Source organism: Oncorhynchus nerka, linkage group LG15 (genome assembly GCF_034236695.1).
Source record: "Oncorhynchus nerka isolate Pitt River linkage group LG15, Oner_Uvic_2.0, whole genome shotgun sequence".
NCBI lineage: Eukaryota > Metazoa > Chordata > Actinopteri > Salmoniformes > Salmonidae > Oncorhynchus > Oncorhynchus nerka.
The window spans coordinates 78,679,325-78,705,776 of record NC_088410.1 but is presented as its reverse complement, the minus strand read 5'-3'; the positions used below and the strand labels follow the sequence as shown (position 1 = coordinate 78,705,776).

Sequence of the window (26,452 nt, the reverse complement as noted above, 5' to 3'; positions counted from 1 at the left end):
TTTAGAGACGATCTAATGTTAAATACTGTTGAAGTAATATGGCTTCAGGTTCATCTGCCTCACCTAAAGCCCATTCTTGTGGGAAGCTGCTATAGACCACCAAGTGCTAACAGTCAGTATCTGGATAATGTGTGTGAAATGCTTGATAATGTATGTGATATCAACAGAGAAGTATATTTTCTGGGTGATTTAAATATTGATTGGCTATCATCAAGCTTTCCACTCAGGAAACATCTTTAAACTGTAACCAGTACCTGCAACCTGGATCAGGTTGTCAGTCAACCTCCCGGGGTAGTTACAAACAGCACAGGAATGAAATCATCAACATGTATTGATCACATTTTTACTAACGATGCAGATATTTGCTTGAAAGCAGTATCAAAATCCATAGGATGTAGTGATCACAATATAATAGCCATATTTAGGAAAAACCAAAGTTCCAAAGGCTGAGCCTAATATAGTGTATAAGAGGTAATACAATAAGTTTTGTAGGGATTCAAATGTTGATGTAAAGAATATTTGCTGGTCTGTGGTGTGTAATGAGGAGCAACCAGATGCTGCACTTGACGCATTTCTGAAACTATTTATTCCGGTTACTAATAAGCACGCACCCATTAAGAAAATTACTGTAAAAACTGTTAAATCCCTTGGATTGATGAGGAATTGAGAAATTGTATGGTTGAGAGGGATGAGGCAAAATGTATGCCAATTAAGTCTGGCAGCCCAACTGATTGGCAAACATACCGCAAATAAAGAAATCATGTGACTATTCTAAATAAAAATAAACTACACTATGAAACAAAGATAAATTATATAAAGAATGATAATAAAAAGCTTTGGGGCACCTTAAATTACATTTTGGGGGGAAAAGCCAACTTGGCTCCTTCATTCATTGAATCAGATGACTCATTCATCACAAAGCCCACTGATATTGCAAACTACTTTAAATTTCTTTTAATTGGCAAGATAAGCAAACTTAGAGATGACATGCCAGCAACAAACGCTGACACTACACATCGAAGTATATCGGACCCAATTGTGAAAGACAAGAATTGTAATCTTAAATTCCGTAAAGTTAGTGAGGAAGAGGTGAAAAAAATGGATTGTTGTCTATCAACAGTGACAAGCCACCAAGGTCTGACAACTTGGATGGAAAATTACTGAGGATAATAGTGGACAATATTGCCACTCCTATTTGCCACATCTTCAATTAAAGCCTACTAGAAAGTGTGTGCCTCAGGCTTGGAGGGAAGCTAAAGTCATTCTGCTATCTAGAATAGTAAAGCCCCCTTGACTGGCTCAAATTGCCGACCAATCAGCCTGTTACCAACCCTTAGTAAACGTTTGGATAAAATTGTGGTTGACCAGATACAATGCTATTTCACAGTGAACAAATTGACAACAGAAGTTCAGCATGCTTATAGGGAAGGACACTCAACAAGCACAGCACTTACACAAATGACTGATGATTGGCTGAGAGAAATTGATGATAAAAAGATTGTGGGGGCTGTCTTGTTAGACTTCAGTGCAGCTTTTGACATTATTGATCATAGTCTGCTGCTGGAAAAACATATGTGTTATGGCTTTACACCCCCTGCTATAATGTGGATAAAGAGTTACTTGTCTAACAGAACACAAAGGGTGTTCTTTAATGGAAGCCTATCCAATATAATCCAGTTAGAATCAGGAATTCCCCAGGGTAGCTGCTTAGGCCCCTTGCTTTTCTTCAATTTTACTAACGACATGCCACTGACTTTGAGTAAAGCCAGTTTCTATATATGCGGATGACTCAACACTATACACGTCAGCTACTACAGTGACTAAAATTGAATGCACCGAGCTGTCTGTCTAAACTACTGGCACACAACTCGGACACCCATGCATATACCCCACAAGACATGCCACGATGTCTCTTCACAGTCCCCAAGTCCAGAACAAACTATGGGAGGCAAACAGTACTACACAGAGCCATGATGACATGGAACTCTATTCCACATCAAGTAACTGATGCAAGCAGTAAAATTAGATTTAAAAAACATGAACAAACACCTTATGGAACAGCGGGGACTGTGAAGCAACACAAACATTGGCACAGACACATGCATACACACACACACACAATAACATACGCACTATACATACACATGGATTTAGTACTGTAGATATGTGGTAATGGTGGAGTAGGGGATTGAGGGCACACAGTGTGTTGTGCAATCTGTGATTGTATTGTAATGTTGTAAAATGGTATAAACTGCCTTAATTTTGCTGGACCCCAGCCAAAGCAGCAGCTAATGGGGACCCATAATAAATACAAAATAATTTTCTGGTACTCCACAGGGGTTGGTAGGCGTTGCCCCTAGCCACTGGTCCAGGGTCTGACTGCTATTTTATCTTCAAGGGGATGTGTAATCTGATCCATTTCGCTACACTCGCAATAACATCAGCTAAACACATGTATGTGACCAATAAAATGTGATACGATTTTTTAAATTCTAGATCTACCTCACGAGCCTATCAGATGAGCTAAACTACTTCTATGCTCGCTTCGAGGCAAATAACACTGAAACATGCATGAGCACAGCTGTACCGGAAGACTGTGATCACGCTCTCCGCAGCCGATGTGAGTAAGACTTTAGACGGGTCAACATTCACAAGGCTGCAGGGCCAGACAGATTAACAGGACGTGTACTGCGAGCATGCGCTGACCAACTAGCAAGTTTCTTCACTGACATTTTCAACCTCTCCCTGTCTGAGTCTGTAATACCAACATGTTTTAAGCAGACCCCCATAGTGCCTGTGCCCAAGACAGGTAACCTGCCTAAATGACTACCGACCGGTAGCACTCACGTCTGTGGCCATGATGATGTTTGAAAGGCTGGTCACGGCTCACATCAACACCATCATCCCAGAAACTCTAGACCCACTCCAATTTGATTATCGCTCCAACAGATCCACAGATGATGTGGTCTTTGTTGCACTCCACACTGCCCTTTCCCACCTGGACAAAAGGAATACCTATTTCAGAATGCCATTCATTGACTACAGCTCAGCGTTCAACACCATAGTGCCCTCAAAGCTCATCAATAAGCTAAGGACACTGGGACTAAACACCTCTCTCTGCAACTGGTCCTAGACTTCCTGACGGGCCGCCCCCAGGTGGTAAGGGTAGGTAACAACACATCCGCCATGCTGATCCTCAACACAGGCCCCTCAGGAGTGAGTGCTCAACTCCCTCCTGTACTCCCTGTTCACTCATGACTGCACGACCAGGCACGACTCCAACACCATCATTAAATTTGCCGATGACACAACAGTGGTAGGCCTGATCACTGACAACAATGAGACAGACTATAGGGAGGTCAGAGACCTGGCCGTGTGGTGCCAGGACAATGACCTCTCCCTCAACGTGATCAAGACAAAGGAGATGATTGTGGACCACAGGAAAAGGAGGGCCGAGCATGCCCCCATTCTCATCAACAGGGCTGTACTGGAGCAGGTTGAGAGCTTCAAGTTCCTTGGTGTTCACATCATCAACAAACTAACATGGTCCAAGCACACCATGACAGTCGTGAAGCGGGCACGACAAAACCTATTCCCCCTCAGGAGACTGACAAGATTTGGCATGGGTCCTCAGATCCTCAAAAGGTTTTACAGCTGCAACATCGAGAGCATGGTTGCATCACTGCCTGGTATGGCAAATGCTAAGCCTCCGACCGCAAGGCACTAGAGAGTAGTGCAAACGACCCAGTACATCACTGGGGCCAAGCTTCCTGCCATCCAGGACCTCTATGCCAGGCAGTGTCAGAGGAAGGCCCTAAAAATTGTCAAAGACTCCAGTCACCCTAGTCATAGATTGTTCTCGCTGCTACAACATGGCAAGCGGTACCGGAGCGCCAAGTCCAGGTCCAAGAGGCTTCTAAACAGCTTCTACCCCCAAGCCATAAGACTCCTGAACATCTAGTCAAATGGCTACCCAGACTATTCACATTGCCCCCCCTCCTCCCCTCTCCACACCACTGCCACTCTCTATGCATAGTCACTTTAATTATCTCTACCTACATGTACATACTTCCTCAACTAACCGGTGCCCCCGCACATTGACTCTGTACCGGCACCCCCCTGTATATATTGTTATTTTATTTTTAATTACTTGTTACTTTTCTCTTATTTTTATCCATATTTTTTTCAACTGCACTGTTGGTTAGGGGCTCGTAAGTAAGCATTTCACTGTTAGATCTGCACCTGTTGTATTCGGCGCATGTGATTAATACATTTTGATTTGATTTACTTATTATAAAATGTCTAATTACAATACAATACAAACATAGGACAACACAACATGTATATTGTCTCTGAAGAAAGATCAAATAACATACTTTTTTTTTAAATCACAAGAATTTACTGTCAAAAGTTAAATGACCTAAAATAAAGGTCAGTTGTTCAAATTTATGATAGAGTTTTAAGAATACAGTGTTTATGTTATTGTCTAATTCTAGAGATTTGATCAAATATTGGATTTCAAGTAAAAATATCTTGCATTTGGAAACGGATTTCAAATATTTGTTAGTGTATATACAATTTAGCAGAGAGAATTAAGAAATTAATGACTAATTCAGTAGTTGTTTTCATTTGAATAATAACACATTACATATTTCCTTGTAAATGCATCGGTCTTGATGAAATAATTTTTTTTAAATTCTTAACTCACTCCAAAATAACTTCACAGTTGCACATAAAAAAAATGTGTATTAGTTTCCTCTTCTTTATCACAGAAAAAGGTATTGTCCTCGAAGTCCATGAATTTAGACAAGTTATTGCAAGGATAGATTTTGTGCAAGATTTTAAAGTGAATTTCTTTTACTTTACTAAATTTGTGAGGGAGCAACCAAGCTTTCTTCCATTCAATTTCAGTAATATATGCATTCCAGAAGAATTTCACTCAAGGCGAGATCTTGTGTCTTGGTGTAAAGTTATTTTATTAATGTATTATTACATTTCTTATCCAGCAGGGGGCAACCTTCTAACATAGGTTGTGCATCTTGACATGTTCTCCAAACCACAAGTCAGATTTCATTCATTTGAGTACGTACTGAAGGTATTGCTTTACAGAAATAGTTACATTTTTTATCATGTATTGGTAAATTATATTTCTAAGAACTTTCTATAAGAGAGTTTCTTAGTTAAACTTGTCTAGTTAAATAAAGGTTAAATAAAAAATAAATAAGAGAACATACCTCAAGCTGCGTAAAACACCACTGTGCGCCCAGACAACGTCATTAGTATGCGTCCAAGAGTCGGAAGGATAGAGGGTCAAAGTTTATTTTTAATTTTTTTAACAACAAATCAATACATAAAGCACATGAGGGAACACAAGCATACATAGATTACAAACAATGGACAATCGAACTAGGGGGTACAATTTCACATTACAATTACACAAGGATATGCATATACTTACAATTCTAACAGCTTTTTGTTAGTAGAGCATTTAACCGTCTTAAAATACAGTTCAATTTATTTTTGTAGGGTACGAAAATGTAGTTTTCTGTTTGTAAATTGACATGTGTGTATATGAAATTTGGCCAAAAGAATAATGAAATTAATTACATAAAAATGTTTCAGCTTATTTCTATTGTATGTAAAGAATCCAACCAGTACATCTCTCCACAATAGTGTAAAATCTTCATAAATGTGTTCAATTATAAACCTACTGATGTCTTGCCACAGTTTTCTTTCATGAATACAATGCCCAAAAAGATGCAACACTGTTCCTGGGTGGTCATTACAAAAGGAGCAATTTGAGTTGATGTTTTCCTTAAACATATAGTGGTTGGCAGGATAATATTTATGAATAATTTTAAAGGAAACTTCCTTAATTTTGTTAACAAGTGGGTATGTGTGGCAACATCCAAACTTTTTCCCAACAGATATTATCAATAAATCCATTCCAATGAGGCATGACATAAGGTATAGATACAACCTGCTGAAACAAGGATCATATCGCTGTTTTTGAATGGACCAAAAGAGAAACAAATCTTTACTACTGAGTAGTCGACGGAAGGTAGGTTCTGAGGGTCAGGTCTTGACACGTTCCTGAATAACAGAGCAACACCTGAGGGAATGGCATCTAAAACAATTGCAAAATCTTTAAGTGTTACAGGGACCTTGTAAAGTGATAAGAATCCTTTATAACTGAGTAAAAGACCATCTGCATTTACCAGTTGGCTCACCAATAGGATATTATTTCAGAACCAATATTCTAAAAACAAAGAGGTATTTTTATACAATATATCCCGATTATTCCATATATAATATCTGTGTGGAGAAAAATTAAACAATTTAAGGACCATGACAAGAACCTGCCGATGAAAAGCAGAAAGTTTCACTGGAACTTTGTCAATATTATAATTGCAAAACAACATGAAGTTAAGGCCACCAAAAGTAGAGAAGACATGAGGAATAAAATTCCTAAGAAGTGGGTCTTCTTAGGAATATTTTATCCAATTGATCTTAAAAGTATTATTTAAAGTAAAGAAAATTCAGTCCACCATTCTCATAAGTGTTCATTACAACAGTTTTCCTAATGTAATGGGTACGGTTTCTCCACAGAAAGTTGAAAAGCATCTGGTCTATCTCCTTGCTTATTTTACTGTCAAGATATGAAGATAGAGCGCCGTATGTTAGTCTAGAGATACCTTCGGCCTTGGTTATTAGGACTCTTTCTTTTAAAGATAAATCCCTCTGTAGCCATTGATTTAGTTTCTTCTGGGTTTTTTTAATAGGAGGGTTAAGATTTAGTAAGCCTCTAGACTTCTGATCCTTTGTAATGGTTATGCCTAAATATGTAAGTTCTTCTTTTACTGGAATACCATAATATGAAGGTGTCACACAATCTTTGACAGCTATGAGTTCACATTTATTAATGTTAAGATATAGACCAGACGCTTTGGAAAAGGATTTTATCACATCGCTCGATATGGAAATTTGGTCTTTCAGAAAAAGTGTAGTATCGTCAGCCAGCTGGCTTATAATAATTCCTTTACCAGCTATGGAAATACCTTGTACAGGACTATTATTTAAAGAATTTGCCATTTTTCTTCACAAGCCCTTTCCCAAAAGTGTGAGAGCAGATCTTTAACCTCAGAGTTAACTATATAATTATTTAATAATGAGCTATTTATCTTCCAGTAGGATGCTCTACCAAGGTTCGTATCAGGGGTAAATATTTTGATATCAATGTAAATAGCCCTATGGTCTGTGAGGGGAATAGTACAAATATGTGTAGTAACACACTCACTATCAATACATTTGGATATAAGACAAAAATATTTTCTGGATTGTCTGGAACCAGTTTTGTTACTCCAAGTGAATGATCTTTCGGCCGGAAACCTCTCTCCATATATCAGTAAGATCAAACCTTTCCATAAAAAGTATTAAACCCAAATTCTGATTGGTTGGCCTACCTGGGGGCCATCTATCAGTTGAATTATCTATTGTAATGTTAAAGTCCCCTCCTATCAATAATAACTAATTGGTAAATTTAGATAACCAATGAAGTATGTTTCTCTATAGATTCAAGCAACTCATCATTCTCATGTTTGGTGTTGTACCCGTAAAAGTTTACAGTAATGAGCGTAATGTCATTGTAACTGATCACAAGACAAAGTGACCAAAGGGGTCACATTCCGAGTGTAGAATATTACCACCAATGGTATTTTTCATTGTAGTGACACCAGCAAAGCGTTCAGATCCATGGGAAAGCCAAATATCGTTGCCCCACTGTGACCTCCAGAAGTTGGCATCAGCCAAAATTGAGTGACTCTTGAAAAAAGCAAAAATCTGTTCAAAATTGTTTAGCAAATAAAAATAAGGCCTTGCGCTTCATATTGTTTCGTAACCCCCTAGCATTAAGAGAAACTATAGACAAAGACAAAACAACAAAGATGATATAAAAGTACAAACTGTAGTAGGATGAGTCAAAGACGTAGGAGCAGTGAACCGAGATCTGCACCATTTAAGTCTATTTAAAGTGAAAATAGCTTATTCCATAACCTTTGAGCTAGACGTTATCTGGCTTTGAAATTCAACTCAACTGAAAATTATGTTCAAGACCAAACCAAGGGTTCTTGTAGTAAGAGAGACTAAAAAAAAACTTTAGTGTAATCAGGAACTATTCCGAGAAATAAAACAACAAATAATCATTTAAATAAAAGGGCACCTATTATTTTAAGTACATATGAAAACTGATCATAAAATTATTGTTTTGCGTTTTACATATAAAATGTTCCTAAGACCTTTTTTGGAAATAAGTATTAATAACCAAATAGAACAATAACCGTGTAAAGTCAGAGCAGACCTGTATGCCCTTTAAAACAGTATCTTAGTTACTGTATACATTTTTTTAAAAATACAGCTTTCAGTCTTCTTCGGAAGTTTGTAAACAAAATAGGTCTTCTGGTCAAGAACAAACTAATAAATTGGAATACCTGAGTAATCCTGAAAAATAGTCACCTGGTGCTTGTTAGGTAAACAACATACGGAAAATGAGAATACCATGGCTGAAACCATCAAGGAATATGGAATATGGATTTCTGAACCGTTGATGAAGCCTCGTCCTCCGACGAAGTAAGCAGCCTTCCCCTCACTTCGTGCTATCTTGATCGTTGGCCACAACTTGTCCATTCTTTCTGTCTTCCGGGCTGAGATGCTCGGCGAAACGCATACCATGGCTCTGAAGGAAGGCGTTCTTCCTAGCAGTTTTCCAGACAGCATCCCTGTAGAATCTGGTAGTGAATAGGATGGTGATACCCCTAGGTCTTGAATCGTTTTGCTGTTGCTTCTTGCCGAGGCGATGCACAACGTCGATGGTATCACCAACTTTGTTCTTCTCTGCAGGCAAAACTTATTGGCAGATACGGATAGCCTCTCCTCGCACATCTTCATTCTCCACCTCTGACAAGCCGTAGAGTCTAAGGTTCCACTTTCTTGTGATTGTTCCAGATCAGTGAGACGTCTATGGTAGACATTGTTATTCTTTTCCACCCTTTCCACATTTTTTTTTCAACTTTTGCCACTCTCGTTTTCACATCCTTGATTTCACCACATGCAAACTCCACAGTCTTTTTCAAGCCTTCGATAACCATGGTGTTCGCGCCTACCATTTTCTCAATGGCGTCACACATGGAGTTGATGAGTAAGGAGAGGGTAGGCACGATGTCAGAGTTCATGTTGGTTTTTTTGGAGGGTGGAGGTTTGCACGGAGTAACCGGTAAAGAGGGGAATTCGTCATCTTCAACAGCATTCCAAAGCATGATATTATCCATAGGCCAAGCGTAGTTATGGCAGTTGTCTATAAGCACGTTTCTCTCTTGTTGATTAGCAAAAGAACGGCTAATTTCTTCCTTTCTTTTTTTGTCACGACTTTGCATGGACATGCCGAAATAAATGATCCAAGTCACAGGAAAGGTCATATATCTTGAACAAATAAAAATAGTAATGACTGTAAACTTTTTTTCCTCACAATCTTTCTGAAGTTTGGTGCGGAGCTCGGTAAAAAAAAAAAAAAAAAGAGTCTGTTCAAGCCACCATCTTGGCACCTCCGAGCTGTCAAAGGTAACTGCAACAGAAGCCGGGGGATATAATAAATATATATATACATTATCAGTAAAAGGTTTAGACACCTAGTCATTCAAGGGTTTTTCTTTATTTTTACTATTATCTACACTAGAATAATAGTGAAGACATAAAAACTATGAAATAACACATGGAATTATGTAGTATCCAAAAAAAGAGATAAACAAATATAATTTATATTTGAGATTCTTCAAATTAGCCACCCTTTGCCTTGATGACAGCTTTTCACAGGAATGCATTTCAATTAACAGGTGTGCCTTGTTAAAAGTTAATTTGTGGAATTTATTTCCTTCTTGATGCATTTCAGCCAATCAGTTGTGTTGTGACAAGGTAGGGGTATACAGAAGATAGCCCTATTTGGTAAAGGATCCAAGTCCATATTATGGCAGGGTTTCAGCCAATCAGTTGTGTTGTGACAAGGTAGGGGTATACAGAAGATAGCCCTATTTGGTAAAGGATCCAAGTCCATATTATTGCAGGAACAGCTTAAATAAGCAAAGAGAAATGACAGTCCATCATTACTTAAAGACATGAAGGTCAGTCAATCCAGTAAATGTCAAGGACTTTTGAAGTTTCTTTGGGCTCCCGAGAGGCGCAGTGGTCTAAGGCACTACATCTCAGTGCTAGAGGTGTCACTACATACACTGGTTTGATTCCAGGCTGTATCACAACCAGCTGTGATTGGGAGTCCCATCACGGCGCACAATTGGCCCAGCGTCGTCCGGGTAAGGGTTTGGACGGGGTAGGCCGTCATTGTAAATAATCATTTGTTCTTAACTGACTTGCCTGGATAAATAAAAACTTTTTTTTTTTTTAAAGTTGCACAAACCGTCAAGCGCTGTGATGAAACTGGCTCATATGAGGACCGCCACAGGAAAGGAAGACCCAGAGTTACCTCTGCTGCAGAAGATAAGAGTTACCATTAGAGTTACCAGCCTCAGGAATTGGCAATTAACTGCACCTCACAGAGTTCAAGTAACAGACACATCTCAACATCAACTGTTCAGAGGAGACTGCGTGAAACAGGCCTTCATGGTCGAATTACTGAAAAGAAACCACTACTAAAGGACACCAATAATAAGAAGAGACTTGCTTTGGCCAAGAAACACGAGCAATGGACATTAGACCGGTGGAAATCTGCCCTTTGGTTTGATGAGTCCAAATTTGAGATTTTGTTTACAACCGCCAAGTCTTTGTGAGACACATAGTAGGTCAACGGATGATCTCTGCATGTGTGGTTCCCACCTTGAAGCATGGAGGAGGTGGCGTGATGGTGTGGGGGTGCTTTGCCGGTGACAATGTCTGCAATGTTGTTTTTTTAAAACATTTAATTCAAGGTACACTTAACCAGCATGTCTACGACAGCATTCTGCAGCGATACACCATCCCATCTGGTTTGCACTTAGTGGGACTATAGTTTGTTTTTAAACAGGACAATGACCCAACACACCTACAGGCTATGTAGGGGCTATTTGACCAAGAGGAGAGGGATGGAGTGCTGCATCAGATGACCTGGCCTTCACAATCACCCGACCTCAACCCAATTAAGATGGGTTGGGATGAGTTGGACTGCAGAGTGAAGGAAAAGCAGCCAGCAAGTGCTCAGCATATGTGGAAACTCCTTCAAGACTGTTGGTAATGCAATCCCCATGAAACTGGTTGAGAGAATACCAAGAGTGTGCAAAATTGTCATCAAGGCAACTATGTTGATTTGTTTAACACTTTTTTGGTTACTAAAATCATTCCATATGTGTTATTTCATAGTTTTGATGTCTTACCAATTATTCTACAATGTAGAAAATAGTAAAAATAAAGAAAACCCCTTGAATGAATAGGTTTGTCCAAACCTTTGACTGGTGCTGCATATATAACTACACGGGAACATCTAAACTAGAGAATTATTAAAAATATTAAGGTGAAGCACATTGAGAAATGGTTGGAGCATAAATAAATAAATGTCAAAACATAAAATCAAATTTTATAAGAGCCTACTGGTTTTCATAGAGCTTGCGATTTCCTCATCTGATAAACTTCTACCACAACTTTCTGTCTCTAAGTGGTAGTATTAATTTCCAATATTTTGGGTGAATGAGATTTGATTGAGCTGCACCACTGACAGTGATTTCATATGAAATCTTGGCTACATCAGGATGAAAATCAGAAGCAAGTTATTTATATATTTTCCATATACAGTGATTCCCATTGTGGCCAATGGAATGGGTGGAATAAAAGGCAAGCAACACTCCGTATTATTCAGAGCCCCATGAAATGACACCATACTGTCGAAGTCAGGAAGTTTACATACTACACCTTAGCCAAATACATTTAAACTCAGTTTTTCACAATTCCTGACATTTAATCAGAGTACAAACTCCCTCTTAGGTCAGTTAGGACCACCACTTTATTTTAATAATGTGAAATGTCAGAATAATAATTATTTATTTAATTATTTATTTCAGCTTTTATTTCTTTCATCATATTCCCAGTGGGTCAGAAGTTTACATACACTCAATAAGTATTTGGTAGCATTGCCTTTAAATTGTTTAACTTCGGTCAAAGATTTCAGGGAGCCCTCCACAAGCTTCCCACAATAAGTTGGGTGAATTTTGGCCCATTCCTCCTGACAGAGCTGGTGTAACTGAGTCAGGTTTGTAGGCCTACTTGCTCGCACACGCTTTTTCAGTTCTGCCCACAAATGTTCTATAGGATTGAGGTCAGGGGTTTGTAATGGCCACTCCAATACCTTGACTTTGGTGTCCTTAAGCCATTTTGCCACAACTTTGGAAGTATGCTTGGGGTCATTGTCCATTTGGAAGACCCATTTGCGACCAAGCTTTAACTTCCTGACTGATGTCTTGAGATGTTGCTTCAATATATCCACCTAATTTTCCTACCTCATGATGCCATCTATTTTGTGAAGTGCACCAGTCCCTCCTGCAGCAAAGCATCCCCACAACATGATGCTGCCACCCCTCTGCTTCACGGTTGGGATGGTGTGCTTCATGGTTGGGATGGTGTTCTTCGGCTTGCAAGCTTCCCCCTTTTTCCTCCAAACATAACGATGGTCATTATGGCCAAACAGTTCTATTTTATCAGACAAGAGGACATTTCTCCAAAAAAGTACAATCTTTGTCCCCATGTGCAGTTGCAAACCGTAGTCTGGCTTTTTTATGGCGGTTTTGGAGCAGTGGCTTCTTCCTTGCTGAGCGGCCTTTCAGGTTATGTCGATATAGGACTGGTTTTACTGTGGATATAGATACTTTTGTACCTGTTTCCTCCAGTATCTTCACAAGGTCCTTTGCTGTATCCGCAAAACACCAGTCTCAACATCAACAGTGAAGAGGCGACTCCGGGATGCTGGCCTTCTAGGCAAAGAAATATCCATATCTCAGACTGGCCAATAATTTTTTTTTTTAAATCTCAAGGCAAAATAACACAGATACTGGACAGAGGAACTCTGCCTAGAAGGCCAGCAACCCGGAGTCGCCTCTTCACTGTTGACGTTGAGACTGGTGTTTTGCGGTTACTACTTAATGAAGCTGCCAATTGAGACTTGTGAGGCTCTGTTTCTCAAACTACACACTAATGTACTTGTCCTCTTGCTCAGTTGCGCACCAGGGCCTCCCACTCCTTTTTCTATTATGGATAGAGCCAGTTTGCGCTGTTCTGTGAAGGGAGTAGTACACGTTGTACTAGATCTTCAGTTTCTTGGCAATTTCTCGCATGGAATACCCTTCATTTCTCAGAACAAGAATAGACTGACGAGTTTCAGAAGAAAGTCTTTGTTTCTGGCCATTTTGAGCCTGTAATCAAACCCACAAATGCTGATGCTCCAGATACTCAATTAATCTAAAGGAGGCCAGTTTGAAAAGTGTTTTCTAATGATCATTTAGCCTTTTAAAATGATCAACTTGGATTAGCTAACACAACATGCCATTGGAACACATGAGTGGTGGTTGCTGATAATGTGCCTCTGTACACCTATGTAGATATTCCATTCAAAATCAGCGGTTTCCAGCTACAGTAGTCATTTGCTGGGGTGACAGGGTAGCCTAGTGGTTAGAGCGTTGGACTAGTAACTAGTAACTCTCTGAGCTGACAAGGTACCAATCTGTCGTTCTGCCCCTGAACAGGCAGTTAACCCACTGTTCCTGGGCCGTCATTGAAAATAAGAATTTGTTCTTAACTGACTTGCTTCATTAAATAAATAAAAAATTACAATGTCAACACTGTATATTTGATGTTATTTTAATGGGCAAAAAAAACGTTTTTCTTTCATTTAACAAGGACATTTTTAAGTGACCACAATCTTTTGAACGGTAGTGTATATTTCATATCCAGTGATTCACATTGGGGACATTTATTTGACATTGGAACATGTTTTAAAACCCACGTTGACTCTTTTTACGTAGGGGACTTTTATTTAGGATAATTTTGAAATTCCGTGACCCGGTAGTACTTTTTTAGTGTTGCTGACACTGATAGCCGGGTGGTTATTACATGTCTGCACAGTAGCTAATTGTTGGACAAAAACCGTCGTTACTTGTAAAACAAGTAGAGGAATGATAGATATTACCACCGGCAGTCATGTCGTACTGCAAGCAAGAGGGTAACGTTAATGGCGCACATCCTCACATTTTCATTAATTTAGCTCGTGCAATGTCATTGACTGGCCTAGCATGTTGGCTAGCTGCTAGTAGCATGTCAGCGTTGCTTATTCCGGCGTTATTGGTGCACTAATTCCATGTAGATAGACCGTTATAGGTTCAACGAGGTCTATAACTAGGGCAATCAGATTATGTCAGTATTAATCCAATTTGTAGAGGTAGCTAGATAGGCTATTAGTAGAGCGAGCCAGATAGCTAACGAGGCTTGAGGACGTTCTTTCAGAGCTGTCAAAGAGCAGGTCATGTCGGGTGACAGTTCAGTTTGTTTTATATCAGGACCCTGTTGACTTAACACTGTGCAGAACTCTGTTGAAAAACAGCTGTTTAATTGTTAACTTAACAGCTATTATGGCCAACATTAATAGTCTACAGCGTGCAATGATCCAATAGATAAATGCACTGTTGTTTTTGGGGGATCGGTCAGATAATATACACAATATTAACCATGACATTTTATGGACTCCCACTTTGATTTAAAACCAGCCTGGAAACCGGGGAGGGAAGTGCATTTCGTTGCCATCTGTCATACTGACCTCACCTTTTCTCCTTGCCAGGTAAAGATCGCATTATTTTTGTTACCAAGGAAGACCATGAAGCGCCCAGCAACGCTGAGCTCATTGCAGATGATCCCAATGACCCCTACGAAGATCAGGGTCAGTGGGCTGTAGATTCTCTGAATTCATGTTGGGGATGTGGACGGATTATGAAACACTCATCAGTAGTGTAGTCATTACAAAGATACCAAAGTGGTGTATACTGAAGAATGATGAAGGGTCGCAATTACAACCATGTCAGTACATTATTATATCCCTGTTCCTCTAGGCCTGATCCTGCCCAGTGGGGAGATCAACTGGAACTGTCCATGCCTGGGAGGGATGGCTAGCGGGCCCTGTGGGACACAGTTCAAGGAGGCCTTCTCCTGCTTCCACTACAGCAATGAAGAGGTGAAGGGTTCAGAGTGTATCGACAACTTCCGTGCTATGCAGGAGTGTATGCAGAAGTACCCCGAGCTCTACCCCCAGGAGGACGAGAATGAGGGAGCTGACGCTGCTGCCCCTCCCCTTGTTAATTCTACTGCCCCTGTGCCCACCGAGGACTCTTCCCCAGCCTCAGTGCCCTCTAGTAACTCTACCCCATCCCCACCAACACCTGAATCTGCCCCGTCATCCGACAATACACCACCAACAGACAGCCAGGCTGCCAGCTAAAATCACCCAGCATCCCCCAGTCTCTCTTAAACCACTGCCGAGCACAGGCCACTTTCATGGGAGATCAGCTGTATGTTCACTGGTGCCTCAGACTTTTCTTGGTTCAATGTTCATCACAAAGGATAATGACTTTAAAGGGGGGCTAGTACTGCAGAGTTCTATCTCTTCCAGGGAATATCAGTTAATTCTGTGAGAGGAGGAGGCTTTATTGTAGTGGTTGTTTGAGCTCCTGAGGTTCCTACAGTGCCAAGTTTGTAGAGGGGGGGGGGGGGGGGGGGGGGGTCGTTTTCTGCAGGGGACTTTAGTTAAGACTCGCAACCAACATATTTTTCTGCTTATCAAGCTTCAAATCAGATGTGTTGTGCCATTCTACACTGGAGGTGTGTAACCTTCTGTCAATGTTACTGTTACTGCTAGTTTGTGATTACTTGACTTCATGTTTGTGCTTGACAGATCATAGTAAACAATTGAGCTAGTATTAAAGCTTGATTACTCTTGTTCTCAGTTGCTTGTCAAAGATCATGTGACATGTCTGTTTTTCCCACTTAAGTTTTGTCAAAAGTCCTGAATGTCGCTGGTGGCAGGAAGTTTTTCCACCAACCTGTATTTTTCAGTTAAATCTGAGTTTTAGCACAGCCTACATTGCCTCACTATTATATAATAGATTTTTTCCATCAAATGACCACCCTAAGAAAGTGGAAATCCATTGTGTCTATGCAATAATTTCCTCTAAGGAGAGAATGAAACACTGCGAGCCAACTGGGGTTTTGTTATGAGGTGCATAATGGAGATGTGTTTAATGCATACATTTACGCAAATCACAATGACATCAATGCATGATTTATGTGAAAATCTGAGATGCAGTGAGTGTGTAAATCTCAGGAATCGGGCCTTTTGAGATCCTATTGGTCATGTAGTGTATGTGGACACCTCGTAAAACATCTTCCAAATCATGGGCAAAGGTGTTCAATAGGTTTGAGGTCAGGGCTCTGTACAGGCAGTCAAGTTTTTCCACACCAAGCTAAACAAACCATTTCTGCATGGAGCTCGCTTTGTAACTGACTTGCCTAGTTAAATAAAGGTAAAAGAAAACAAAATAGTGCATTGTCATGCTGAAACAGGAAAGGGTTTCCCCAAACTGTTACCACAATGTTGGAAACACCGAATCGTCCAGAATGTCATTACATAGTGTCGCGTTAAGATTTCCCTTCACTGGAACTAAGGGGCCTAGCCTGAACTGTGAAAAACAGTTGGTGCTATGCATTGGGGCAGGTGGCGATCTCCTGGCATCTGCCAAACCCAGATTTGTCTGTCGGACTGCCAAAAGGTGTAGTGTGATTATCACTACAGAGAATGAGTTTCCACTGCTCCTAGTGTCCAATGGCGGCGAGCTTTACACCACTTCAGCCGATTTTTGGCATTGTGTGCTGCTAATAAATGGCCATGGAAACCCATTTCATGAAGCTCCCGACGAACAGTTATTTTGCTGACGTTACTTCCAGAGGCAGTTTGGAACTCGGTAGTGAGTGTTACAACCGAGGAGGGATTACTTGGCGGTCCCGTTCTGTGAGCTTGTGTGGTCTACCACTTCATGGCTGAGCCGCCGTTGCTCCTAGATGTTTCCGCTTCACAATAACAGCACTTACAGTTGACCGGGACTGCTCTAGCAGGGTAGAAATTTGACGAGCTGACTTGTTGGAAAGGTGGCACCCTATGACGGTGCCACGCTGTAAATCACTGAGCTCTTCAGTAAGGCCATTCTAATTCCAATATTTGTCCATGGAGATTACATGGCTGTGTGCTCAATTTTATACACCTGTCAGCAAAGGGTATGACTGAAATAGCCTAATCTGCTAATTTGAATGGGTGTACGCATACACTATATACACAAAAGTATGTATTTTTTAGAGGGTTCTGAAAGGCCAAAGATGTTTGGTGCGGGCTGCTTTTATCAACAACTCCTGTTCTTATGAAGAAAGGCTGGTGAGTGTATATATACAGTAGCATCTAGACAGGTGCTAGGCAATCATTGTACAAAAACTATTTAGTCAATGTTGAAATTGTGCAAAGCTTGAGTATCCATCCACAGGCGCTTCCTTCACCTGCTTTTAAAACGTCATTTAAACCTTAATGGACTGCTACTCCTATTTAACCTCTCCTGATTAAAGTTAATACTGAACCATGTCTCATTTCCTCTTTCACACCTTTCTAATCTTATGTTTAAATCCTTCAAACACAAATGAAGCTACCTATTCATATATATGACTGGCCCATGATGCTTTGAAAGTGATTCTTCCTCAGGGATCCTGAGTTTATTCTTTGGTAAAACTGCACCACACACACAGCCTTGGATTAAGATATTAGCTACATTTTCGTAACACTTAAGTTTCTCAGGTTTATCTTTTGATGTACTTTGTAGGCCCTATTTGTTGCGGGAAAAGAAGATGGCGATGGCTGGGACATGTGTAGACTTAGATTACCACCAGACCTGCACCCTGCGATTGCACTACGCTGAAGAGAGACATGGAGAAGAACAATAGAAACAAAAATGGAGTGTGGCCTGACCTGGGAAACCCCCCACCAAGAAGGCTGCAGACTAGAGCAGTGCACTCTCTTGTGTGCCTCAATATTTAAGTAAGTAGGTGTATTTTTAGCATTTTAATTGGAACACTAAATGATTGGAATTGGATACTGATAAATATATAGTACACTAAAAGCAGAGACTGGAATGTAATATATTGTTATAGAACCTAGTAGGCATTTTGATGTTATCATTAAAGGCATGGCTTTTGACATACACAAAGTCTGTAAAGCTTGTATACCAGGGTTTGTTGTGTCTGATAGTTAACACTGGCTTGCAGAAAATAATGGCTCAAATATGACTACCCAAACATTCATTGGATTCCAGAAGGATGCTTTTTTTTTTTTTAAATGTTTGTGTGTGGTATTTCCCCCAAGTTAAATCATCTTAACAAGAATGGCTCAAAAGATTCCAGTCAGTCCTCTTTGCATCATATGGCAGGGTTGTAGTCTTTTAGGGGGAAGATTTTCCATAGCCGTCATTGGTCAAGACACTCGGTCAAGCCTTTTCCACTGACTTTCAGTCCCTTTCCTGAATTATCTATTGAACCAGTGATACAACCCCCAATTTCCTTTCAAATTGCTCTGTTATGGGTTTGGAGAGGGTGTTCTGGGCAGCCCTGCCTTAGGCCCTCCGATATGTGGGTCCCCAGTTGAGGGGTCCAGGGAACCACCACACTCTGCATGGTGACCAGCAGCCGCTCTGTCTCTACCTCCTCTGGACCCGCCAGTAGGTACTCCACACCTAGAAGAAGAGGGAGAGGAGAGGGTTCAGCCTCCATCCTGTTTAGAAGAACATATATCAGAGTGAACAGAGTAGCTACCAACCTTGTGGAAAAATAAGGATGATATTTAGAACATTACTGAATATAGTCGCACAATATTCTGTTCAGTGATGTATAAATTGGGCTACCTGGATTAAGGATGGGGCAGGTGCACCCCCGGCTAGTCCAGGAGAGGGGGTAGATACTGTGGGTGCCCTGGGAGAGAGGCACCTGTCCTGAACGCAGGACCTTGCGAACTTTGACCTGTACCTCTGCGTGGCTCCCCTTGTCATGAGCTGACAACACACTGGCTTTGATCACTGCCACAGACACACATGGAGACATACATCACTGAAAGGGTGAAGGGTACATTTAAAAGAATGTAGGATGTGTACAGTATGTGAGAACCTTGGGAAATATTTTACCATAGGCATATTTGGTCTTGCAGAGATCTGAGACACTCCTCAACTTTCTCTCCTTACAACTGCATTTCCCTGGAAGGAGCCATAGACAGTGTCAGCAGCACAATATGTTTACTCAAACCCATGAAGGCAAGCAATAAGTAGTGGGTGGTGCATGACTCTAATGCTAGTGTGAAATATTATTCACCTGTGTAGTGCAGGGCAGAGACTGCCAGTTGCTTTGACCACACTGGCTCACCCTCAGTGGTCAAGGCATGGTCCATGGCAAAAATCTTGCCTCCCATAGGTATATTTAAAACCTGGTTATTTGCATAGCTGATGAAGTGACAATGAGAATACAGAGGTAAGATATTATTGTGGAGTAAAATTGGAAATAGGAAAGAAAGTCACATATGAAGTGTTAGATTTATTAGTGAGAAATGGGCTTAGGGTTTACCTGTCCAGGCAGAGCCCAGTGTGGGGGTCACAGTTTTGGGGACAAGCACAGGGTTTGCACCCCTCTCCCCCAAAGCCCCAGTATCCAGGGAGGCAGTGGTTGCAGCCTGTTCCCCCCACACCAGGTCTGCAATGGCACTGTCCACTCCTGGGGTGGCACCATCGGCCCTCATCCCCAGAGATGGCTGGTAATGAGCCCAGTGGGTCACACCAACAACCTGTTAGCGAAAGAGCGAAACAGAGACACACAGACTTAGCAAGAACACACACACCCTCTCCCTTGTTTCCTCTCGCTCTATCCCCACATGTTGTTACAAATCCATACCACTAGAGGGAGATAATGTTTTAATATACACATGTTTTCAGTTTCAAGTAGAGTTCTTTAACTTTGACTTGTCTGTAGGTTATCCTGACTTACGTGTGCAGATGTGGGGGGAGTTGAGGGGCATGGCTGGTTGGCGGTGGTAACCGTTGCGACAGCGCTGGCACCTGCGCCCAGCTGTATTGTGTTGGCAGTCGTCACAGACACCCCCACTGGTGCCCTCCAAGGAAAGCCACGCCCTCTTGGAGAAATGACAGCTCTCTGCATGGCCGTGACACTCACACTCTGGAGCACAGGGAGACAACGACGGGACAGGGGAGAGGATGGAGCGGTTAGTAAGGAGGAAAAATATGATTTAATGACACCCAACGGTAGGGTTGCCAACACTCCCAGTTTAGCTTGGAGTCTTGACCTCCCTGCATGTTCTACAACTTTTCCAGGAGATTTTGTTAATGTTTGAATTAAACTAATAACTGAAATGTAAACAATGTTGAAGTATTTCTATAATCTCTCAACATGAGCTTGATTTGAGCTGGCAACCCAACAGGGCCTGATCCCTTTTAGTAGGGCACTCACTATGACACGGGTGTGGCTCCCCACTGCTGCCATTGGCTGGCTTCCAGGACTGGTCATTGTAGAGTGGGCCACACCTTTCACAGTGTTCTCCTGCTGTGTGGTGAGTGCACACACACCTGCCAGCCACCTGCAATAAACATCAGGTCTATTGGCCGCATGTGACAAATACAATTTGATTTGAAACATCCACAATAAAAGGACAAGCATAGCTACTTAAGGGTTTTTAAAGCACACAGATACACACAGGCTGAGCAGACCACACTCACCATGTCCTTCAGTGTGTCCTGTCCACCTCTGTGGGGTAAGCAGTGTTCTGCATGGCCATGACAGAGACAGGTCCCCCGAGCCAGGAGAGTGTAAATGGCAAATGGGGCTGAGGCAGGGGCCTCTGAGCTGGGCTGGGGGGGAGGGAGAAGGGGAAGATTCAGGTCCGCAGGAGGTTTGAAGAGTCTGATGGAGGAAGAAGTGGTGGAAGGCGCAACAGATAATGGGCAGGTCTGAGCCTTGAGAAGTCTGAGGCGGAGGTTGGTGAGGGTCAGCTGGGAAAGGCCCTCTGGACTGTAGGGGTCAACTAATCCACCAGGACCCAGAGTCCGAAATATCACCTGTGAGAAACATAAGGGTCTACTGTCTTTATACTGTATGTCTACTGTGCTTCTAGAACTCTGCTTTTGTCTTACCCCACAAAGTGCATGAGACACTCTGTCCTCTTACCTCTCCCCTGCTGCACGGCTTGGCACTGGAGTACCGGGACGTACACCGCGAGCCATGCTGACTGGTGTCATCAGGAAGACCAAACGCCAGACTGCAGTTCTGTGCAAACAGCTTGAGTGTATCCCACGTCCGGCCGAAGTCCTGCGAGCGCTCCATGGCCATGGCAGCGGGCCTGGGTGAGTGGAACAGCAGCACCACATGGGTCAGACAGAAACGGGTCTCCAGGTCCAGACGGACCTCCTCCTCCTGGTCAGTCCCCACGCCCGAGCCCCACCAGGTGTCTGGGTGTAGGAAGGGATCATCCACCATGTGGGCAGGAGGGTGGAGATGATCTGGACAGGTGTGGAGGGGAGTGGGGCATGGGGAGTGCTGGGACCCATTCCCACAGCAGCCTGAGAGGGTGGTGAGGGTCCTACCACTGGCCAGGTTGCCCATGGGAGGACTGCAGGCATGGTCTACACACCTGGAGGCTGAATATGGGGAGGATGAAGAGAGTTAATGCAGGAGAAATATAAAATAAACTCTCATAACTGCATATTGGCTACTTTCCCATGGGAGGTGGTCAATGCACTCAGAGCGTCCGGCAGGAAGGGGAGCAATGTGCGCATGCACGTGTATCTCAGGTTGCATCTTCCAAGGTAACCCAATAATATCAGAGTAAATCGGGCGATAGGCTACTGAGAGTTATCAAGAACGAGTTTAGATCTTTTCCAGTCATAACTGTGAAGATAAGGCAGATAACGGAACCGCGGCTGGTGGCACTGTGTGCCCAATTCATCCCACAATGGACTTTGTTATGATAAATGCCTATAATCCACTGGGTCGTTACAATAGCGCCAAAAAGGCGAAGCCAACAGAAGCAGTAATATTATGGCCAAAAATCTAACCTAAATCTAACCATCATATCAAATTAATTGATGGCCACTCACCTGTCCCGCTATGCATGAACGCTACAATTAAAGCGCAGTTAATCGCCAGCATCTCAAATCGAAGGCGACCTTCAAATCGTTTCATAGGTTTTTGACAATCCAACTGGATGGATTATTAGCAATCAAATGACAAGAAAACTCCCCACAGTCAAATAGTCTTATTATTCTTGGCAGCAGTGCAGATGCGCCTTAGCATCACATCGTTTGTTTATTCCAAAAATGACCGCATTCCAATGAGAACCGCACAATTTCGCATAGCCTACATCCCAATCTATCACTTGAAGTCCAATAGAGCCGCAGTTTGATTCAGCTATACGCTTTGTCTGACATATTTAATAATGACGACAGGGAAATTATTGTTTTCGCATTCAGAGCATCAGTATTAACAATTAAAATTAGTCAATGAAGTGTGTCCCGTACGCGGCTGGTCCATGTCTCTCAACGATAGAGTCAGACGATGCCCTGTCCCGACTACTGAGCTATTACCAAATAGCTGACGAAAATAGACCCAGGGCACTCAATTTTTAGGGCCGGCCTTGATAGCACATTGTCACACGGTGGATACTAACCTATAAGGTTTCCCAAACTTGCTCCTGCCCCCCCTGGGTGCACGTTTTGTTTTTTTTGCCCTAGCACTACACAGTTGATTCAAATCATCAAAGCTTGATAATGAGTTGGTTATTGGAATCAGCTCTAGCTGACTAAACTCAACTCCATGAGTTATGATGAAGTTGCTTGGAGACTAGTGAGGGCGGATTGGAGCTCCGACATCGCATTAAAAGAGTTTCTATCAAAAACTACAGATTTCAACACCCAGAGAATAGCCCTCATTAATGCTGGCAACTAATAGCTGACATTTACACAGATCGATTTCATGTGTAAATGAGGGATATTCTTTTGGTGCTGAAATCCGTCGTTTTTATAAAAATATATATTTTGATGTAATGTCGGAGCTCCAGTCCATCCACAATAGTCTCTGCTCAACTCCATCGTAAATCGTGGAGGTGAGTTTAGTTGGCTAGAACTTCTCTGGACTTTATGCATGGTTGAATACACAGGCTACTCAATCCACTTCACCACATGCCTGTCTGATTTTGTCGATTGGCCTCAGAATCCTTTCTATAGGCCTAATACAAGATGCTCGATATTAAACACTTGGCCTCCAAAGTGGTGATATACCACAGTGCTTCTACAAAATTCCCTGTGTCAACCACATGTAGGTCTATGTCAGGAAATTAACAGTCCATGTTGAACTTGTTGATGCATTCCTAACCCCTGGCAATATGGCACACAGACCCAGTAGATGGAATAAACATAATGTCTCTTTAGTATTATGGCTCAGTGTAAATGTAGGGGTCTTAGAATTGTTGAATAGTCCCACAAAATGAGATTTTATTCGCATAAATTACTTTAATAAGATGCAAATTTACAGACCATACTGATGGCATTTCCAGGCAGTGAACACAAATTGGAACCAATTTGATTTATTTATTTTTATTTCATCTTTATTTAACCAGATAGGCTAGTTGAGAACAAGTTCTCATTTACAACTGCGACCTGGCCAAGATAAAGCAAAGCAGTGTGACACAAACAACAACACAGAGTTACACATGGAATAAACAAACACACAGTCAATAATACAATAGAGAAAGTCTATATACAGTGTGTGCAAATGAGGTAGGATAAGGAGGGTGAGGCAATAAGTAGGCCATAGTGGTGAAATTATTACAGTATGGCGAATTAAACACTGGGGTGATAGATGTGCAGAAGATGAGTGTGCAAGTAGCGGTACTGGGGTGCAAAGAAGCAAAATAAATAACAATATGGTGATGAGGTAGTTGGATGGGCTATGCACAGGTGCAGTGATCTGTGAGCTGCTCTGACAGCTGGTGCTTAAAGCTAGTGAGTGAGATATGAGTCTCCAGCTTCAGTGATTTTTGCAGTTCGTTCCAGTCATTGGCAGCAGAGAACCGGAAGGAAAGGCGGCCGAAGGAGGAATTGGCTTTGGGGGTGACCAGTGAAATATACCTGCTGGAGTGGGTGCTGCTATGGTGACCAGTGAGCTGAGATAAGGCGGGGCTTTACCTAGCAACGACTTATAGATGACCTGGAGCCAATGGGTTTGTTAGGGATGGAAATTTCAGGGTTTTTGGTCTTCCTAAGCCAGGATTCAGACACGGCTAGGACATCCGGGTTGGCAGGGTGTGCTTGGGCAGTGAAAAAAACAAACTTAGGGAGGAGGCTTCTAATGTTAACATGCATAAAACCAAGGCTTTTACGGTTACAGAAGTCAACCAATGAGAGCGCCTGGGAATGGGAGTGGAGCTAGGCACTGCAGGGCCTGGATTAACCTCCACATCACCAGAGGAACAGAGGAGGAGTAGGATAAGGGTATGGCTAAAGGCTAAAAGAACTGGTCGTCTAGTACTTTCAGAGAAGAGAGTAAAAGGAGCAGATTTCTGGGCATGGTAGAATAGATTCAAGGCATAATGTACAGACAAGGGTATGGTAGGATGTGAATACAATGGGGGTAAACCTGTGCATAGAGTCACGATGAAAGAGATATTGTCTCTAGAAATATCATTTAAACCAGGTGATGTCACCGCATGTGTGGTAGATGGAACTATAGTGTTAACTAAGGCATATTTAGCAGGGCTAGAGGCTCTACAGTGAAATAAGGCAATAATTACTAACCAACACAGCAATGGACAAGGCATATTGACGTTAGGGAGAGGCATGCGTAGCCGAGTGATCATAGGAGTCCGGTGAGTGGCTTCAGGCAGCTAGCAGGCCGGGGCTATCAAGCTAGCAGAAGGGCCTTTGAGGGACGTTGCGATGGAAGAAAGTCTGTTGTGGCCCCCTCGTGCTGTTACGTCAGCAGACGGATCAGCAGAGCTCCGTGTGGTAACCAGACCAATTGGCAAAATAGGTATAGTGGCCAAAGAATTTGTCCGATGGGCCTCTTAAACTAACAGTCCGATGTGCTCTAGACAGCTAGCCGGTCGCGGCTAGCAGGCTAGCGGGTGGGCATTCAAGGGGACGTCGCGACAGAGGAGCTAGTTGAAAAAAAAAACCTTGGACGGAATTACGTCGGTAGTCCAGTTGTGATGGGTCGGCGGGAATCCAGGCCAATTGGCAAAATAGGTATTGTAGCCCAAGGAGTGGCTGATGGGCCTCTTCTGCTAACCGGGAGATGGGCCTTGCAGATGGGCCTAGCCATGGCTAACTGACTACTAGCTATTAGCTTTTGATGGGGGTTCTGGTTCTTAAGTATAAAAAATAGCAGCATGGCATAATGACATTTATATTAAACAGAATGACTGTACATAAAGACCTCTATGATTTTTTTTATATCATTGAGGGTAGTGGAAGGAAAGCAGTCATAATTGGAGAGAAATCAACTAATACAATGACATGCAAGCCTTTGAGGCTGTTGTGGACAAGTGTGATTCCTCACAAAAAAATACAAACATGTTGGGGATTTTCACTTTCAAGAAATATAATGTATATAAGGGTCCTTTGGAGGAAGGATTGTTGACAGAGGGCAACCATTTTTTAAATAAATGTTCCCATTCACTATGTTGGTAATGCTTACACATTGGATCATAACTCTAAAACCAGCAGAGATCCCACTCTGGAACTTTGATGTGCCGTAGACTATATTATGTTCAAAAATTTGCCAAATCTAAAATGGTATGTTTAGATTTTTAAGTATTCATAAATGAATGTAAGAAAATTGTTATTAAAATCAAAATACTACTCATATTACAGAGCAAACGGTAAAGCTTCATATGACAGACATTTTTGCTTTGTAGCCCCTACAGATGAAACAATATGGAGTCTTAAAGGAGGCCTGGGTAAGGTCAAAATGTCACAAATATTTGAACTTCAATTAATGATCAATTAGGCTTTAAGATATAAATGTAAAATATATGTCAACAATCCTTCCTCCAAAGGATCCTTCTATGTATTACATTTTGTGAAAATCTATTTTCGTGAGGAGTCCTCGCAAAGTGGATGTGCAGTGCATGGGTTCGTTATGACTTTGGGTTTTCAAAGACAGCACATTTTCCCCAAATATTCATTCCAAATAGGCCTATAACTTTTTTTATTTTACTTAATGTAATATATGTTGTTCATGTCTATAACTGTTCTGTAGTTTGTCATGTAGCTGTATGTTTTTTGTGGATCCCAGGAAGAGT

The 26,452-nt window shown here is 41.8% G+C and overlaps 2 protein-coding genes across 3 annotated transcripts; one reads left to right on the top strand and one right to left on the bottom strand.

Moving 5' to 3' along the window:
- Nucleotides 1–14,088: 14,088 nt before the first annotated feature.
- chchd4a (coiled-coil-helix-coiled-coil-helix domain containing 4a) lies at nt 14,089–16,012 on the top strand. Its single transcript, XM_029683655.2, has 3 exons — nt 14,089–14,242; nt 14,855–14,953; nt 15,123–16,012. Exons 1-3 carry the CDS (start codon nt 14,221–14,223, stop codon nt 15,506–15,508), a joined length of 507 nt encoding a protein of 168 aa, XP_029539515.1. The 5' UTR covers nt 14,089–14,220; the 3' UTR covers nt 15,509–16,012.
- A 98-nt stretch (nt 16,013–16,110) lies between these two features.
- Nucleotides 16,111–22,763, bottom strand: LOC115143743 (netrin-4-like). 2 transcript variants are annotated; one of them, XM_029684219.2, is made up of 10 exons: nt 22,251–22,763; nt 21,322–21,791; nt 20,874–21,212; nt 20,608–20,734; nt 20,128–20,316; nt 19,711–19,927; nt 19,462–19,589; nt 19,278–19,346; nt 19,002–19,172; nt 16,111–18,833 (listed from the first exon to the last, which is right to left on the bottom strand). In XM_029684219.2, the coding sequence occupies exons 1-10, from the start codon at nt 22,333–22,335 to the stop codon at nt 18,664–18,666; spliced, it is 1,965 nt and encodes a 654-aa protein (XP_029540079.1). In that variant the 5' UTR covers nt 22,336–22,763; the 3' UTR covers nt 16,111–18,663. The 2 variants fall into 2 exon arrangements, with proteins under 2 accessions (XP_029540079.1, XP_029540080.1); XM_029684220.2 differs by having other exon boundaries at nt 18,743–18,871.
- Nucleotides 22,764–26,452: the final 3,689 nt, after the last annotated feature.